General features: G+C 44.3%; 1 protein-coding gene across 1 annotated transcript in view; it reads right to left on the bottom strand.

Annotated features, from left to right (window-relative positions):
• Nucleotides 1-18,571, bottom strand: part of LOC134458098 (matrix metalloproteinase-17-like) — a 75,438-nt gene that overhangs the window by 7,768 nt on the left and 49,099 nt on the right. Inside the window, exons 4-6 of the mRNA XM_063210222.1 lie at nucleotides 9,789-9,965; nucleotides 6,814-6,904; nucleotides 5,702-5,784 (exon numbers count right to left, since the gene is read on the bottom strand). Of these exons, the coding sequence (XP_063066292.1) occupies nucleotides 5,702-5,784; nucleotides 6,814-6,904; nucleotides 9,789-9,965 (351 nt within the window). The remainder of the gene's footprint in view (nucleotides 1-5,701; nucleotides 5,785-6,813; nucleotides 6,905-9,788; nucleotides 9,966-18,571) is intronic.

The raw sequence follows: 18,571 nt of genomic DNA, 5'->3' as shown, positions 1-18,571 counted from the left end.
TGAGCTGGCAACTTTTTTGCCAGCAAATTTGTTGTAATTTTACAACAATTAGCTGGTAACTTTTCACCAGCAATTCAACTCAACTTCACCTTACTGGTGCAATGTGCAATTAATGAAGATTGGCCAACATGCTGGCCCACTTGAGCCATGAAACTTCCCACATATTAAAAGGACAGGTGTTTCAGTTATTTTGTCCAACCACTGTGTAGACCATTACACATATATATGGAATGTTTACTTATAAACATGGATCAGAATGAAAACTTTTTGGAACTGAAGTTTTGATATGTGCATTAAACAAGGGCCAAAACCAATCCATTTAAGAATATCCTTATATTTTTTAAACACTATCTTAGAAGGAGCCCAGTCTGTTTTTGAACTGTAGTTCTAGAGCAGGAGCATCAATGATTGGAACATTCTAGGAACTTGATAGCTTTTTGATACAGATCTCTCTTGTTACTCTGTTGTCACACTCTATACCTAACCAATCTGTCAATTAGTGCCTTCCCTACTAACAATTTTTAGTTCTACGAAGGTTCCTGGAACACAAGCCCTTGGTTCCAGTTTAGTTCTGGGTACGACCCCAGAGAGTCATTTTTGGTTATTTTTCCATTCTCAATTGGTTGGCAGGAAAGTTTAATTTTCGTTCCTAGAATGTTACATGTGTAGTTCCCATTCCGTTCCCTTATTGTTCTCTCACCGTCACTTTATTCCTGTTCATGTCATGTTTGTTCCCTTGACGTTCCCATATGGTTCCCTTAACCTTGTTGGTTGCATATTTGGTTCCTTAGACATGTACCTGATGTTCCCCCAACCTTGTTTATTATTGTGAATGTGTTTTGGTCCTGCCCCACTATCTCTCACCATAGTTGAGGTACCCTGATCATGGTACTTAAGCACCTCCCATCCTCCACCATCACTGAAACACCCTGCGCCTGGCATCAGTTTGGCACACTGCTGACTTGAAATGATGATTAAAATTGCTTAAAAATTGTCTGTATTTCATACATCAGCCTATGCCGTACTGTACCACAATGTGAGAGAAATATCAGCTGAGTACATATAAACAATCTAGTGGGGATTAATACCAAAAGTTTTCCTTAATTAAGTTTAAAGATAACCATACCATCTACATCAAGTGCACAATGGCGCAAGCAATGTAACATGTGCTGTTACTGACTAGCTCACAAAACAAGGCACAAGATCCCTACTAACAATTTTTAGTTCTACGAAGGTTCCTGGAACACAAGCCCTTGGTTCCAGTTTAGTTCTGGGTACGTCCCCAGAGAGTCATTTTTGGTTATTTTTCCATTCTCACTTGGTTGGCAGGAAAGTTTAATTTTCGTTCCTAGAATGTTATATGTGTAGTTCCCATTCCGTTCCCTTATTGTTCTCTCACCGTCACTTTATTCCTGTTCATGTCATGTTTGTTCCCTTGCCGTTCCCATATGGTTCCCTTAACCTTGTTGGTTGCATATTTGGTTCCTTAGACATGCTCCTGATGTTCCCCCAACCTTGTTTATTATTGTGAATGTGTTTTGGTCCTGCCCCACTATCTCTCACCATAGTTGAGGTACCCTGATCATGGTACTTAACGACCTCCCATCCTCCACCATCACTGAAACACCCTGCGCCTGGCATCAGTTTGGCACACTGCTGTCTTAGAATGATGATTAAAGTTGCTGAAAACACGTATGATGTCTATATTTCATATATCAGTATATGCCGTTCTGTACCACAATGTGAGAGAAATATCAGCTGAGCATGCATGAACACAATCTAGTGGGGATTAATACCAAATGTTTTCCTTAATGAAGTTTAAAGATAATCATACCATCTACATCAAGTGCACAATGGCGCAAGCAATGTAACATGTGCTGTTACTGACTAGCTCACAAAGCAAGGCACAAGATGTAGCTAACAAATGCCATAAGCCAAAAGCGCTATTAGCTTGCTTGCAAAGCAGTTAAACAAGCGCTATGCTGTGCCATGTTGACCAGCCAGCAGGCAGGCAGGCAGGCAAATAACTAAAGCACTCTGACAGCAGGTTTATATACAGGCTCAAGAGTACCATGTGACCAGATTGATTAGGAGTTTTTCCAGGTGCAAGCAATTGAATCATGATATACCAGCCCTAAGTAATTAGGTTTGGCCAGGCGCTGATGGACAGATTGGTTGTGAAGGGCCTGCTTGTTACCGGCAAAGGTGTAACAAGTTCTCAAGTTATTTCTTTCACTCACCACATCTTTTGTGTGATGTTGTGTGCACAGCCAAACCTTAGATCAACCCAACCAAGTTGAGTTAAATGAATGAAATGGAAGAAAAAAAATAGATTGTGTACATACTTGAGGAAATACTGTTACTAATATGTAGATTGTAGACGTATATGATTTCATCGGGTGGACAGTCATCATTGCTTATGCTCTGAACAACACAGTATAAACAAAGTTGGGGGAACATCAGGAGCACGTCTAGGGAACCAGACGTGACCAGACCTATAATGTAACCATCAAGGTTATGGGAACCATATGGGAACGATGAGGGAACAAACATGAAAAGCAATAAAGGTACGGTGAGAGAACGGCGAGGGAATGGAATGGGAACCACACATATATCGTTCTGGGAACTTAAATTAAACTTTCCTGGCAACCCAGTGACAACCAAAACAGAACCAAAAATTACGTATCCGAAACGTATCCAGAACCGAACCGGAACCAATGGCTGCTTGGTTTTTACTGTAACCAAAGGGAACGTTTCTAAGTGGTAAATTTTGGTTTGGTAATAACCCCAACCTTTAGAGAACCAAAAGTCAAACGTTCTCTTTACGTTCTGTGTTACTAGGGATGTAGCTAACAAATGCCATAAGCCAAAAGCGCTATTAGCTTGCTTGCAAAGCAGTTAAACAAGCGCTATGCTGTGCCATGCTGACCAGCCAGCAGGCAGGCAGGCAGGCAGGCAAATAACTAAAGCACTCTGACAGTCCAGGTTTATATACAGGCTCAAGAGTACCATGTGACCAGATTGATTAGGAGTTTTTCAGGTGCAAGCAATTGAATCATGATATAGGCCTACCAGCCCTAAGTAATTAGGTTTGGCCAGGCTCTGATGGACAGATTGGTTGTGAAGGGCCTGCTTGTTACCGGCAAAGGTGTAACAAGTTCTCAAGTTATTTCTTTCACTCACCATATCTTTTGTGTGATGTTGTGTGCACAGCCAAACCTTAGATCAACCCAACCAAGTTGAGTTAAATGAATGAAATGGAATTTAAAAAATAAAATAGATTGTGTACATGATTAAATCTGGAGGAAATACTGTTACTAATATGTAGACTTATATGATTTAATCGGGTGGACACTCATCATTGCTTATGCTCTGAACAACACAGTATAAACAAAGTTGGGGGAACATCAGGAGCACGTCTAGGGAACCAGACGTGACCAGACCTATAATGTAACCATCAAGGTTATGGGAACCATATGGGAACGATGAGGGAACAAACATGAAAAGCAATAAAGGTACGGTGAGAGAACGGCGAGGGAATGGAATGGGAACCACACATATATCGTTCTGGGAACTTAAATTAAACTTTCCTGGCAACCCAGTGAGAACCAAAATAGAACCAAATATTACGTATCCGAAACGTATCCAGAACCGAACCGGAACCAATGCCTGCTTGGTTTTTACTGTAACCAAAGGGAACGTTTCTAAGTGGTAAATTTTGGTTTGGTAATAACCCCAACCTTTAGAGAACCAAAAGTCAAACGTTCTCTTTACGTTCTGTGTTACTAGGGTTGCCTCACTTTATTACTAATCACTTTCATGCCGTGATTCAGTGATTGCCAGCACCTGCCCAATGCCTGATTACTCTGGTCACATGGTTCACTTGCCCCACTATATAAACCTGGACTGTCACACTGCTTTGGTTGCTTGTCTGAATGGCACAGCTTAGCGCCTGACTCACTGGCGCTCACTGGTAATGGCAATCAATTGATTAGCCGACTAGATGAGTGGTTGGTTTGTTGACAAGGTGGCTGACAGCATAGTGCCAGTTGACCAGCTAGCTGCCTGGCAGGTTGACTGACAGCCTGTTCGCCTGGTCAGTTGACTGGCTTGCTGCCTTGCTTGTTGACTGGCTGGTTGACTGGCCGGCTGCCTGTCCGGTTGACTGGCTGCCTGGCTGGTTTAGCCAGGCAGCCAGTCAACCAGCCAGTGAATCGGACAGGCAGCTGGCCAGTCAACCAGCCAGTCTGTCAAGGCCAGTTGGTTACCTGGCCGGTTGGCTGCCTGACAGGTTAACTGGTTGGGTTGTTTCATCTTTTGAGAGCCATCTTGTAGCATAGCATGTTTTATGGTGTTTATTGCATAATATTAAATTTAGACCACTTGATTGGTTTGACAAATGCATTTCCATACAGTCCTTATTGTGATTGTTTTTGAATTCCCCTTTGAGATGACTTGATAAATGAAAGTCCTCTTGAGGAAACTATCACTGTCACTGTGACAACACTATGCTGAGTGATTTATTATTTGTGCCTCACCCATGCTAAGCTGAACTTGTAGAAATATATGCTTAGAGCAGAGTGGCATTATGGTACCATGCTATCTCAGTCATGGTGGAGGATGGGGACGATACCATGTTGAAGGCATCTCAGACATGGAGGCGGGCAGCGGGGGTGGAGGCGGGAGGAGGCAGGCGGATGAGGGGGCAGGACATGTGCCATGGTCAGAGTAGTTTTGAAAACGGAACAGTGTTGTAATTTTAAACGACTTGCTGGCAACTGTTTTTTTCTGCAATTAGTTGTAAATTTAAAACAATTTGCTGGCAATTATTCCCCATCAATTAGCTGTAAATTTCAGTTTGAAATCTTTTACAGTGTATGTGCAGGCATGCACTTATGTGGAGGTTGTCAGAGTACACACTTTTTGGGGGGGGGGGGGGGGGGGGGGGGGGGGGGGGGGGTGGATGGCCCGGGCACTTTTGGCCCAAAGGGACCCATCATAATTAGCGACGCAGAATTGACCGCACCCTCGTGGGCCCCCATTTTCAGAAATTAATTCTCATGAAATAATGTGATATTAAATAATAATAATTGAATAATATTTTACATTTAATAATAAATTAAAATAAAATACTTTCCTTATTATATATATATATATATATATATTTACATTTCTGAAAATAGCGGCCACGAGGGAGCGCCCGGGCTCACCGTGAAATGCCCGCAATGCCAGATGGCCAGTCCAGTCCTGACTGTAGCAACTGAACCACTGAAGCCAGGATGGTCTACGGCTGTGCTAGACATCTCCCCCATCTCATGTGAGGCATGTGGCAAGAGATCAGGCAGCGAGGTGAGCTGTCCTGGGCTCTTTAGGGACAGGACTGTAGCAACTGAAGCATTGAAGCCAGGATGGTCTCCGGCTGCTGGACTGCTGCTGCTGCTGCTGCTCCAAGATGTACTGATTGATGATCCTCATCCATCCCTTCTCTTCACCCCCCACCCCCCATCTCTCCCTTACTCTCCTCTACTTTCTTCTTCCAATTCATCTCCTCCCATCTCTGTTGCCCCCCTCTCCATTCCTCTCCTTCCTATCTCTCATCTGCACCTCCCTCTCTTCTCTCCTCTTCCAATTTTCACTCTCCTCCTCTCCTCTCAAGTTCACTCTGCTCCCCTTTGCTCCTCTGTGCTCTCTGGTCGGTTACCTTTGAAAAAGAAGGCCTCTCCTCGAATCTGGGCCACAGCATCAAAGTGAGTGGTGCAGCGGTTGGGCGTGTCACCGGCTGGCCTGGAAGGGAGAAGGAGAGAGGTGCCAATGAGTCTTTGAAGACCAGACAGAGAGAGAGAGAGAGAGAAGAAAATAACGCTTTTTACTGGTGTTGTGACAGGCTTAAAGTTTTAAGTGTTTGTTTAAAATCACATTTGAGCATTTGTTTCTCAATTTGGTTTACACATTTAAGTAATTCTGCTGATATTGTCTTCAGTATGACTGGCATGTTTTACATTTAAAGTGACAGGGACAACACACTGAGCACTGATTAAAATGTTCAATTGCTTCTGTCGCCTATCCCATTTTACACATACCCTGCCCCCTTGCCAACCAATGTGTGTGTGTGTGTGTGTGTGTGTGTGTGTGTGTGTGTGTGTGTGTGTGTGTGTGTGTGTGTGTGTCTGTGTGTGTGTGTGTCTGTGTGTCTGTGTGTCTGTGTGTGTGTACAGATCTGCTACACACAATAGACAAGTCACAAGTCTCTCTCTGTCACTCTCTCTCTCTCTCTCTCTCTACCAAATTGCCCTAACATGGCATTGTGATGTGAGGTGATGTGCACTAATCTCAACTCACCGGCTTACCAAGGGAGGGAGTGAGATAGACGAGCCAAGGTAGTTGTGCGTGCAGTTAAGTATGATTCTGATTACACAGACACTAACCCTGGGGAGAGGCTGTAGGAGCCTGGCGTGCTGCGATTTTTAATGGCACAGCAATTACCCCCACAGTGGCTCCTTTTGTGAGTGGCAAACGGGGTCTCGCTCCTGATTAACAAAGACCTCCATTCAGGTTATTAATGCAGACAGTGAGTTCGTCTGGCTGTAATAACACTCGAGGAGTGCAGTAGTGTATTTGGGATCCTTCTCACTAAATCCACCCTCTGTCTCTATCCATCACTACTGGAATTGAGGGGGGGGGGGCAGAGACAGAGAGAGAAAAAGAGGAAGATAAAGGAGAGAGAGAGAATAAGTGGTAGAGAAGTGTTAGGATGTGAAGTGATGTGTGTATGTGTGTGTGTGCGTGCGTGCGTCTGCAGAGGTTCGCACTTACGGAACACTGGATCTGTTCTCGGGTAGGTCCAGAAGAACCGGGGGTTCGATAGATGGTTCATCAGATGACACTGACACAGAGTCTCGCACCCCTGCCACACAAACATACAGTGGAGACTGAGATATATTGAGAATGAGATGTACCGTCATCCCTGCCAGACAAAGAGAAAGGAAAGATATGTTGAGACATGTACTGTACCGTCATTAAAATGATTGTACCTCTGCTACACAGACAGAAGGAAAGACACACACACACACACACACACACACACACACACACACACACACACACACACACACACACACACACACACACACACACACACACACACACACACACACACACACACACACACACACACACACACACACACACACACTCTGTATCCATCTCTGTCTCTCTCTCACTCTGTTGTACTACATACTCACGCTGACGTTTCCTTCATACCTACACATATTCGTCCTGCATTGATAAAAGCCAATGCTATTGGTATGAGTAGGGAAGGCGACAGGGGGGGACAAAGGGGTGTCTTATCGCGGGCCCAGGGACTGTGGATCCTCATTACATTGTATGTATTGGATTTAGGGCCCTTTCAGATATATTTGTCCCGGGCCCAGCCAAAGCTGTCAGTGTTGGGCCCTGGGTATGAGCCCACAGACACTGTGCCTTCCCAAGCAGAGCAGAGCTTCACAAAGTCACAAGGCACACACACACACACACACACACACACACACACACAAACACACTCTCTCATGGGATGGGCCTGTTTGCTTTCTCTCTCTCTCTCTCTCTCTCTCTCTCTCTCTCTCTCTCTCTCTCTCTCTCTCTCTCTCTCTCTCTCTCTCTCTCTCTCTCTCTCTCTCTCTCTCTCTCTCTCTCTCTCTCTCTCACACACACACACACACACACTTCTTTCCCAAGAAGAGAGGGGTGTAGAGCTTCACAAAGTCACAAGGCCGATTGACTCAGCAGAACGGAAACAAAGGAGAAACCGTTCCAACAAGTCTCCCTTCACCCAGCCATTAAAACCTTCAGATGACACACAAAACTGCTCTATTCACCTCCCGAGGACAGGAGCAGCTTACGTAAGCCTTCCAGTAGATCACAAACACAAACACTGTGTCAATGAGATATCACACCTGCGTCCTCCTTTTACTTCAGACAAAAGGCAGAAGAGGACAGCACACTAACCACCAAGGTAATAAAAAAGTAGTTGGTTTCTGCAAGCAGACAGACTGTGTTTGTGACTGTGTGTGTGTGTGAGAGAAGTGTTTGAAGTGAAGTGCACGCAGACACGCAGGCACGCACGCACACAGGCACTCTCTCTGTCTCTGTCTTTCTCTCTCTCTCACTTTCTCTCTCTCCCCATTGGTGCACTACTCACCATAGAGCTGCCAGACGCGCACCTTGTCCTCATAAGGCAGGTCGTACTTGAGGGGGTCCCCCACAGGGCCCTGGTAGTAGGGACGCATGATGGACTCTATGGCCGACGTGTGAGCCAGTCCAATGGCATGACCAAACTCATGGATGGCCACCGCAAACAGGTCCATCCCATGAGAGTCTGTGGAGAGAGAGAGAGAGAGAGAGAGAGAGAGAGAGAGAGAGAGAGAGAGAGAGAGAGAGAGAGAGAGAGAGAGAGAGAGAGATATCTTTGTGAGTGTCTGTCAGGGACTTAGTTCAATATTAAAGTCCATTACAACACAGCTCCACCCCATGTGACAGTCTGTCTGGAAGGGGAGAGGGAAGAATGTGGGTGAGGATGAGGATAACAATGAGGATGTACTTTATACACAGTCAAAAGATAGAAATTCTTGGGTGCATACTCTGCGCCCCTTGGTATTTGAGAGCAGCTGTGATTCTCTTCAATCAATCTTTAAGCATGTTAGAGAAACATTTGCTTTGATCGTCTGTAGCTGTAGGGCACAGGCAAACTCGCCATATAACGGGCTAACTCACAAGAAGTCCAGTTAAACACTGGTTAGTTTTTATAAGTAACTTAACTTACTGATGAAAAACTGAAATAGTGTAGAACAATGTGATGGGCCAACGTAAAGTGAAAAACACCTTCTCCTCAATTATTCTCTCTGATGGATCGGACATTGTTTTCTCTGCCTTGTTCGTCTTATCGCGGGCCCAGGGACTGTGGATCCTCATTACATTGTATGTATTGGATTTAGGGCCCTTTCAGATATATTTGTCCCGGGCCCAGCCAAAGCTGTCAGTGTTGGGCCCTGGGTATGAGCCCACAGACACTGTGCCTTCCCAAGCAGAGCAGAGCTTCACAAAGTCACAAGGCACACACACACACACACACACACACACACACACACACACACACTCTCTCATGTTCTCTCTCTCTCTCTCTCTCTCTCTCTCTCTCTCTCTCTCTCTCTCTCTCTCTCTCTCTCTCTCTCTCTCTCTCTCTCTCTCTCTCTCTCTCTCTCTCTCTCTCTCTCTCTCTCTCTCTCTCTCTCTCTCTCACACACACACACACACACACTTATTTCCCGAGAAGACCAGGGTGTACAGCTTCACAAAGTCACAAGGCTGACTGACTCAGCAGAACGGAAACAAAGGAGAAACCTTTCCAACAAGTCTCCCTTCACCCAGCCATTAAAACATTCAGATGACACACAAAACTGCTCTATTCACCTACCGAGGACGGGAGCAGCTTACGTAAGCCTTCCAGTAGATCACAAACACAAACACTGTGGCAATGACATCTCACACCTGCGTCCTCCTTTTACTTCAGACAAAAGGCAGAAGAGGACAGCACACTAACCACCAAGGTAATAAAAAAGTAGTTGGTTTCTGCAAGCAGACAGACTGTGTTTGTGACTGTGTGTGTGTGTGAGAGAAGTGTTTGAAGTGAAGTGCACGCAGACACGCAGGCACGCACGCACACAGGCACTCTCTCTGTCTCTGTCTTTCTCTCTCTCTCACTTTCTCTCTCTCCCCATTGGTGCACTACTCACCATAGAGCTGCCAGACGCGCACCTTGTCCTCATAAGGCAGGTCGTACTTGAGGGGGTCCCCCACAGGGCCCTGGTAGTAGGGACGCATGATGGACTCTATGGCCGACGTGTGAGCCAGTCCAATGGCATGACCAAACTCATGGATGGCCACCGCAAACAGGTCCATCCCATGAGAGTCTGTGGAGAGAGAGAGAGAGAGAGAGAGAGAGAGAGAGAGAGAGAGAGAGAGAGAGAGAGAGAGAGAGAGAGAGAGAGAGAGATATGCTTGTGAGTGTCTGTCAGGGACTTAAAGTCCATCCCACAATACAGCTCAACCCCATGTGACATGTCTGTCTGTCTGGAAGGGGAGAGGCAAGAATGTGGATGAGGATGAGGATAACAATGAGGATGCACTTAATACACAGTCAAAAGATAGAAATTCTTGGGTGCATACTCGGCGCCCCTTGGTATTTGAGAGCAGCTGTGATTCTCGTCAATCAATCTTTAAGGATGTTAGAGAAACATTTGCTTTGATCTTCTGTAGCTGTAGGGCACAGGCAAACTCGCAAGAAGTCCAGTTAAACACTGGTTAGTTTCTATAAGTAACTTTACTAACTGATGAAAAACTGAAATAGTGTAGAACAATGTGATGGGCCAACGTAAAGTGAAAAACACCTCCTCCTCAATTATTCTCTCTGATGGATCGGACATTGTTTTCTCTGCCTTGAAGGCTAGAGAGACAGAGAAGTGTAGAGGGTGTGCTGTGCTGAGAGAGAGAGAGAGAGAGAGAGAGAGAGAGAGAGAGAGAGAGAGAGAGAGAGAGAGAGAGAGAGAGAGAGAGAGAGAGAGAGAGAGAGAGAGAGAGAGAGAGAGAGAGAGAGAGAGAGAGAGAGAGAGGGAGAGAGACAGAGCGAGAGCGAGTCAATTTAGAGTGTGTTCTGTGCTGCTGTCCATGGTGCTGAAAATGTCTTGTGTTTGTGTTTGTTTGTTTTGTAGCTGAGACAAGACTCTGAAGGCAAATTACACAGCCGAGGAAAAGGACACTCATGTTCACGAACGCACCCTTGCAGGCATCCACGCATACACAGAATAGGACTTATTCACAATATATGAAATGCCTAACTGCCACTGAATATTGATATGGGTATTGATTAGGGTACTGTATGTTTCTCATCATCAAGTCATGTTGTTAAATTCTGACCTGGAAGTCAGCCATGCTATGCTTCATGACGAGTTTTGCTGTATCTAGCAATTTCGGCAAACTGTATCAGACAATTACTTCAACACATCTGCAGCAAACAATAGTAGTTGAAAAGTTTGTATTCCATCGCCTGTTTGCTCTACTTGACACTGGTAACCTCAGTTACTTCTTGAGGACGCTGCTTCTTTGAGTTTTACAGTAGCACTTCACTTCAATAATACAAAGCAAAGCACCCTAAAAACAAGTTGCGGGTGGCTTGGGTTCTTTTTTTAAGGTTTTTTTTTTTTGCTTTATTTGATAGGACAGTTGGAGATGGTGACAGGAAGTGAGTGGGCGAGAGAGATGGGGGAGGATCAGCAAATTACCCGGGCCGGAATCGAACCCGGGTCGCCGGCGTAGTAACTCAGTGCCCTAACCTTAGGCCACGGCAGAGCCTGGCTTGGGTTCACTGATGTTTGCATCCATCCATTGCATCCTGTCCATTGCCAATTAATCTATCGTCAACCCCTAACACACACACACACACACACACTCAACCACATCCCACACACACTCAAAGGCACTGAAGGGAGTGCAGCGCACGCTTCACCAAATTGGAAAAGTCATCAAAACCACACCTGCTTAATGAGCCTTTTGTTTCGTGGCTCTAATCAGTTTGCATTAGCCGCTGAGCCTTTGCTGTCTAATGAGTAAAAGCAATCTGCCGTCTGTCAAAACAACACAGTCATCCCACAAGGACATTTAATCTGTCTCTCTCTGTCTCTCCTTCCCTCTCTCTCTCCACACACTCTCATGGGATGGACCTGATTTCTCTCTCTCTCTCTCTCTCTCTCTCTCTCTCTCTCTCTCTCTCTCTCTCGGTTGATAATGGAGGAAAGATGGGCCACATTCATTACCAGGGGCGTCTTGAATGGGGCAGGGAATGGATGAAATGTATTGGGGTGTTTTGGGGCAGAGAGGAGGCAGAGACTGAATAAGGATGTCTAGATGGATGTTAAGATGGAATTGGCCATTATCCGAGCTTTCCTACAGGTAGAGGATTCTGGTCACAAATAACCTGGCCTCCACCACCTCCACACTATGGCACAGACTGACTATTCTGGAACCACCAAGTCAGCTGGTAAATGAGCTCAAGAGCAAATGTGTGGACTTTTTTGCACATATGTAGCAACACTGGCTTCCTGCTCTACCTGCCCATCGGGCAGGGGGCAAGGGGCTGGTGGATGTGAGCAGTCGTCTTTGTCCCCCTATGGCTACAGGCAACACAAAGACTGCTTTACTGGACAGAACTATTTCACCAAATATTGATTTCTGGACTCTTCCCAAGTTAACACAGTACTATTACGTTGTTTTTAAGTTAATATCAACTTGTTTTCTTCTTTTCTTCTTTTTGGGATTTGGAAACATTCCATCTTATGTGTTATTTTGACCATTTGAAATGTTCTGCAAAATAAATATCTTCTTTCGAAATTCAGAGGAAACGTTGTGGGTAATTTATAGAATGAAATAACAATGTTTCTTTTTCTCAAACCCATACCTATCCAAAGCAAAATCAGAAAAACTGAACATTTCGAAGTGGTCTCTCATTTTTTTCCGCAGCTGTATAATTACTGTATATTATGTGGAAGAATGCAGCCGTCAGCCTGCGTGGGAAGCACAGCAATGCAGTCACTAGACTACAGCACTTGTTTTATATAGGCTACATTCCTGTGATAAGATAAGAGGCACTACATAAAAGACCCAGACAGGAAGTACATCCACACACACTACTGCAAGATATGCAGTACTGTAATACACTGTAAAAAATGCCTGTTGAAATTACGGCAAAAAACTGTCAAATTGCAACAGTCAGTGACCGTAAAATGTAAAACAGTTTATCTCTGTACTAAATATGGCAAGCCACTATTTAGTCAAAAAGCGCTACATAACTTTATTTTTGACAGGTGTCATATGTAGAAAATACTGGACTGTTCTCTGTAAACGAAGATATTGGAGCCATCAATGAGTATGAGTATCAATGAGAGTACAACCCTCTGCATGTGTTGTAGTTCATCCTGCGAAAAATTCTCCACCGCAATAATTTTTTCCCTTATTGGACTTTGAGGCTTTGCCATCAGAGTTTTCGATTCAGAGGCAAATTGACACGGCTAACCTCTTCAAAATTCAGAATATCTTTTTTTGCATTCCTCCTACCCAACAGAAAGCAATGGAGGTTATAATGAATTGAATATTAATTACTCCACAGAAAACATATTGCCTGTCTGCTTGGCTCCAGGTGCCTCCACGTTGTAGATTTGACAACAATGAAGCTGGCAACTGAATAAACTGTGCAACAGTTAAGGACTGCAAATGGCAACAGTTTGCACATTTTGCAGTAATTCACTGTAACTTATTATTTCTCCGGTAACAGCCTACAGTTTAGCCTCATTTAATGTGTAAAATATACCTATAGGCTAGTATAATAAAAAAAAAGTCTACCTGAAAAAGTCTACCTGGGACAGTAATCCCTTGAGCTCTTAGAAGTAGCCCAGTCTATTTGAAACTGTCATTCTACCCCATCCAAATCAATCTATCAATCAATTCCTGACCTCACCTGAGTGCTAAGGGCTGTCATGCAATGATTAACTTACTGCCTGCACCTGCCAAATGCTTCATCACTCGGGTCACATGGTTCACTTGAACATGTATTTAAACAGGGACTGTTGCATTGTACTGCTCACTGGTTGCTAGCTAGCTAGCTGGCTAGCTGGCTGGCTGGCTGTAAGGCCGGCTGGCCGGCTGGCCGGCTGCTGGCCTGCCCTCACCTGGCCGGCCCGGCTAGCAGGTCACGTTGTAAGGGTGGCTGCATGGTGGCTTGCTAACTAGCTTGTTTGTTAGCTTGCTTGCCCCGCTAGCTTTGGCCTTCATTTTCCTTAAGGTTATTTTCAGGCCTTTTTAAAATAAAGAATGGATTTGCATACCCTTCATTGATGATACTAGACTGGTCCACCTGCCTGCACTAGACAATCTGGCAATTGGGCATTTATTTAGGTATCTAATTAAGTTGATGTTTATTGGACTCCAATGAGTAAAATCAGTCTAATCAGTTGTCTGGTTGTAACTCTATAATTGAACTCACCTGAGTATAATCAGTCCAATCAGTTGTCTGATTGTAACTCTATAATTGAACTCACCTGAATATAATCTGTCCAATCTGTTTTGGCAACCACTGCTGCCATAATTTTACCGTAAAATGTAAAAAAAAAAATACTGTTATTTATTTAACGGTAGGCTTTGCCAACCACTGCTGCCATAATTTTAACGTAAAATGTAAAAAAAAATAATACCGTTATTTATTTAACGGTAGGCTTTGGCAACCACTGCTGCCATAATCTTACCGTAAAATGTAAAAAGGAAATATACCGTTATTTGTTTAAAGGTAGACTTTGGCAACCACTGCTGCCAGCAATTTTCCGTAAAAACAACAGTTATTTTTTTACTGTGTGCCAACAACTATAAACAAGGCCAGCTACACTGTATCATAACAGGACTACACAGCACATGCATGTAGCTTTTCACAACAAAGACAATTTTTCAAGTTAGCCTTCCCTCCACTGAGACATGATGCACTCACGCACACACGCACGCACGCAGCACGCACGCACGCACGCACGCACGCACACACACCTGGGCACCTGGGCCATTGGGGCATGCAGTCTTTAATTGCCTCTCCTCAGTCACGCCTGTCAAATACATACACACACACACACACACACACACACACACACACACACACACACACACACACACACACACACACCTATGAACATAAGCACACACACACACCTATGCACACAAGTGCGCCCAACCACACACACACACACACACACACACACACACACACCCCCCCACACATAAATCCCCATTAGCCATTATCCATTAGCAGGTTCACTCAGGGCTCCAATAATAAACTAAATCAAACCTGACTGATTATTGGCCATGTCAAGAGTGGCAGTCTTGTACGACACATACCACCAGGTAATGCATAATGCCATCAGGCCTGTAAGACTGGCAGGCCATCAGTGTGTGTGTGTGTGTGTGTGGGGGGGGGGGGGGGGGTGGTTACATCCAGATATGACTTTATTAATAGATAATGATCATGACACATGAATGTCTTATATTAAGGGTAGAGGACATATAGGACATTATTCAATGTTCTGTCTTCCTCTTTCCCTTTCATTGGCTGGTGCTTTTGCTTTGTCTCTCTCTCTTTTCCCTTGTGTACTTCTGTTGTGTAATTCTGTTTTATTGTCTCTCTCTCTCTCTGCCTTTGTCTCTTCCTCTCTTATCCTATCATTCTCTATTTCTACATCTTTCTGCCACTAACTCATTTGTTTGAACCCCCTACCCACCCCCCACCCAACACACACACACACACACACACACACACACACACACACACACACACACACACACACACACACACACACACACACACACACACACACACACACACACACACACACACACACACACGGACACACGGACACAAACACACACACGGACACACATACAGTACACGGACACACGCACACACACGGACACACAAACACGGACACAAACACACATACACATAAACTTCTCACCCCTCAGAGTGGAGGCAGTTCCTATAAAGCTAGAGTCAACAGAGACCATGGCAGTTCAGCAACAGGTAACATGAGCTATTATTATGTTTTCTCCTGAAACATCGGCAAACATCACCAGCACCAAAAAACCAACAAGTCCATAATGGAGAGTGTTGTGAGCTAGATAAAGGCTGTTCAATAATGCAGTTTGACAGGAGACTGGAGAATAACACAACACAGTAGATAAGGAGAAAGGAAGGGGAGACAGATAAAGATAGAACAATAGAGAGAGAGAGAGAGAGAGAGAGAGAGAGAATGGGCTATGTTGGGAGACTCCAATGTTCCATCTCTTTCTCAAACATACAGTACACACACACAGACACACAGACACACAGACACACACACAGACACACACACAGACACACACACACACACACACACACACACACACACACACACACACACACACACACACACACACACACACACACACACACACACACACACATATATACAGTAAACAAACACACCACTGACTCCCTGTAGTGCAGGGGTGTCAAACTCATTTTGGTCCAGGGGCCGCATACAACCCATGTGGACCTCAAGCGGGCCGCATTAGTAACTTCATCGCAAAAAAAAAACGTAAAGCAGAGGATTAGTGTTCAGTACTATCACGTTTTAAGTGTGTTGAATATGTAGAAAGCAATGCAATACTGATAATCCTATAAATTTCCTTGACTTCATTTATTCATTGCCAACCGTCAATTAATTAAATATGGGACAGTTCATTTTGGCAGGGGGTCTGGGGGTTTTCCCCAAGAAAAATGTGTATTTCTTAGATGTAATTTCCTGCATTTTCACGCATTCTAACATCCCGTTTCCAGTTTCAGCTTAATAGGAACCAATACAAATCCAATTATATTTATTATTTAATTACAACCAATACCAATACAATACGAATAAGAAGTATTAACATTTTATCTCTATATATGAGGTCTATAATATATGATCTTTATCAAATGCCTGTTGCAGTACAAATTCACCATTTATAATAGAAGTGTGATGTGCACTTTACTATATATATACAGTATAACAGAGGGACCATTGGGTTAATGTAATGCAGGTCTCGATTTTGTCCCGATTGGCGTAATAGCGCATTTCGGTTATTTCATTGAGAAAAAAAAAAAAAGTACAAAAACATCCGGGCCGGATGGAACCCTCTGGCGGGCCGGATGCGGCCCGCGGGCCGTATGTTTGACACCCCTGCTGTAGTGAAAGGGAGTGGATTTGCACCACCGGTAGGCCTACTTAAATTGCCATTCCAACAGGCCATCCAACTTCTCACACTATTGCCTGTTTTCCACTGCGGGTTTTCTGGTAGGCGTACAGCTCAACAAAGTGCGACTCGGCTGCCACTTTTTGCATTTCGAATAGACATGCCACAGCTCAATCGAAAAGCGAAAAGAGGAAGCCGAGTCGTGCTGTGTCGAGCTGTTGGCCTACCAGAAAACCAGCAGTGGAAAACAGGCATATTTGTAGCACATTACAGGAAAAGAGCTGCCTCACCAGGGGTCAAACCAAGACCCACTAGGGCAGTGGTTCCCAACCTTTTTCTTAAGGGACCCATGTTTTTACTATTGTAAGCTTTGGTGACCCAACCACGCGAGCGCCCGCACGAGACGGAGTCACAAGATGCCCTCCGTTTCCTGCGATAACTTATTTTAGTTATTTTATTCCTCAATTCGTCTTTGGTCAAATATAGAATAAATGTTTAACTCATTGGCTGCCAGCCATTTTCATAAAAGAGTACCTCGGAGTGCCAGCCATTTTTCAGCATTTTGGGTGTTTTTTGGAGGCTCACAGAAAATTGAGTTCTGTGTCTATGTCAACACCATACCTATCAAAACACAGATTAGACGCTCATCTGTCATCAGAAAAAAACGGTGTCTCTCTACCCCTTTCCGTTCTTTCATAATCATCTGTTGAAATTAAGTGGAATTCGCCAAAATGCTGCTTTCTAGCCAAAAAGCTGAGAAAACGCCATTTGAAGTAGAACTATAACTGCAAACGTTTTTGCCCGTAATGGCATCGTCCTAACAACTCCAAACCTATCAGCTGCTATTACACAGTCTTCTGTCATCTGTAGCCTGAACAAAAAGATCATTTGTATGACCTTTTCAACCTAATATACTGAAATATAACGGGGGGACTCGAAAACAAGGGTGTTTTGGTTTAGTTGCTGGCGCGCAGCATGGATCATGACAGCAGTTGCCCCTAACTCCGGTAACTCCCTACCTCTCCCTCTCCCTCTCCCTCTCTCTCTCCCCTCGTTGGAGAACGAATCACAGCTGGTTTATTTCCTCCAGAAATAGTACCGTGTTGTGTCTTGTGGGGAGGGAGGCAGGTAGGCAGGCAGCACCGCTTAGCGTAGCTTACTGCAGCTTCTTTGGCAGAGCGGACAATTTGCAGATTGATGATTACTGTCATCATGGTTCTGCTATAGTGATCTTGTCATATATTGTTCAATGAATTTTCTTTTGATAAAGTACTGATCACACATCCAACATTTCACAAGCCGATTGGAGTGGTGAATGCTAGCTGGTCTGAGGCTAAGTGCAATGCTTTCTAATGTGAGCTGAATGCATCTGACCAGACACAAAGGCTACTCTGTTCCAAGAATCTGCAACCCCCCTGTCTTTTTTGATGATACAGTAAGCTGATCATACTATACAGATCCATAAAAATAACTGTGGATTGAGTAAAAAATAGTTGACTTACCAAGGCTCCTTTATTTAGGCTTAGTTGTAAGTTGTTAGCGATTTCGTGCTAGCTAGCTAGCTAGCGTAGCAAACTTTATACCCAAGTTACCTCAGTTGGGACACATCACCACTAGTCCCGTGCATTCTCCTGTTAGATGATATTTTGTAAGCAACATCCTGATGTTGTGTAGGCTGATCACATTATCCAAAATGAAAGGTTGTCACACAGATCATCTCATG

Source organism: Engraulis encrasicolus, chromosome 11, assembly GCF_034702125.1.
Source record: "Engraulis encrasicolus isolate BLACKSEA-1 chromosome 11, IST_EnEncr_1.0, whole genome shotgun sequence".
In the NCBI taxonomy this organism is placed as follows: domain Eukaryota; kingdom Metazoa; phylum Chordata; class Actinopteri; order Clupeiformes; family Engraulidae; genus Engraulis; species Engraulis encrasicolus.
The sequence above is the reverse complement of the archived record's forward strand: the minus strand, read 5'-3'. Positions and strand labels throughout refer to the sequence as shown.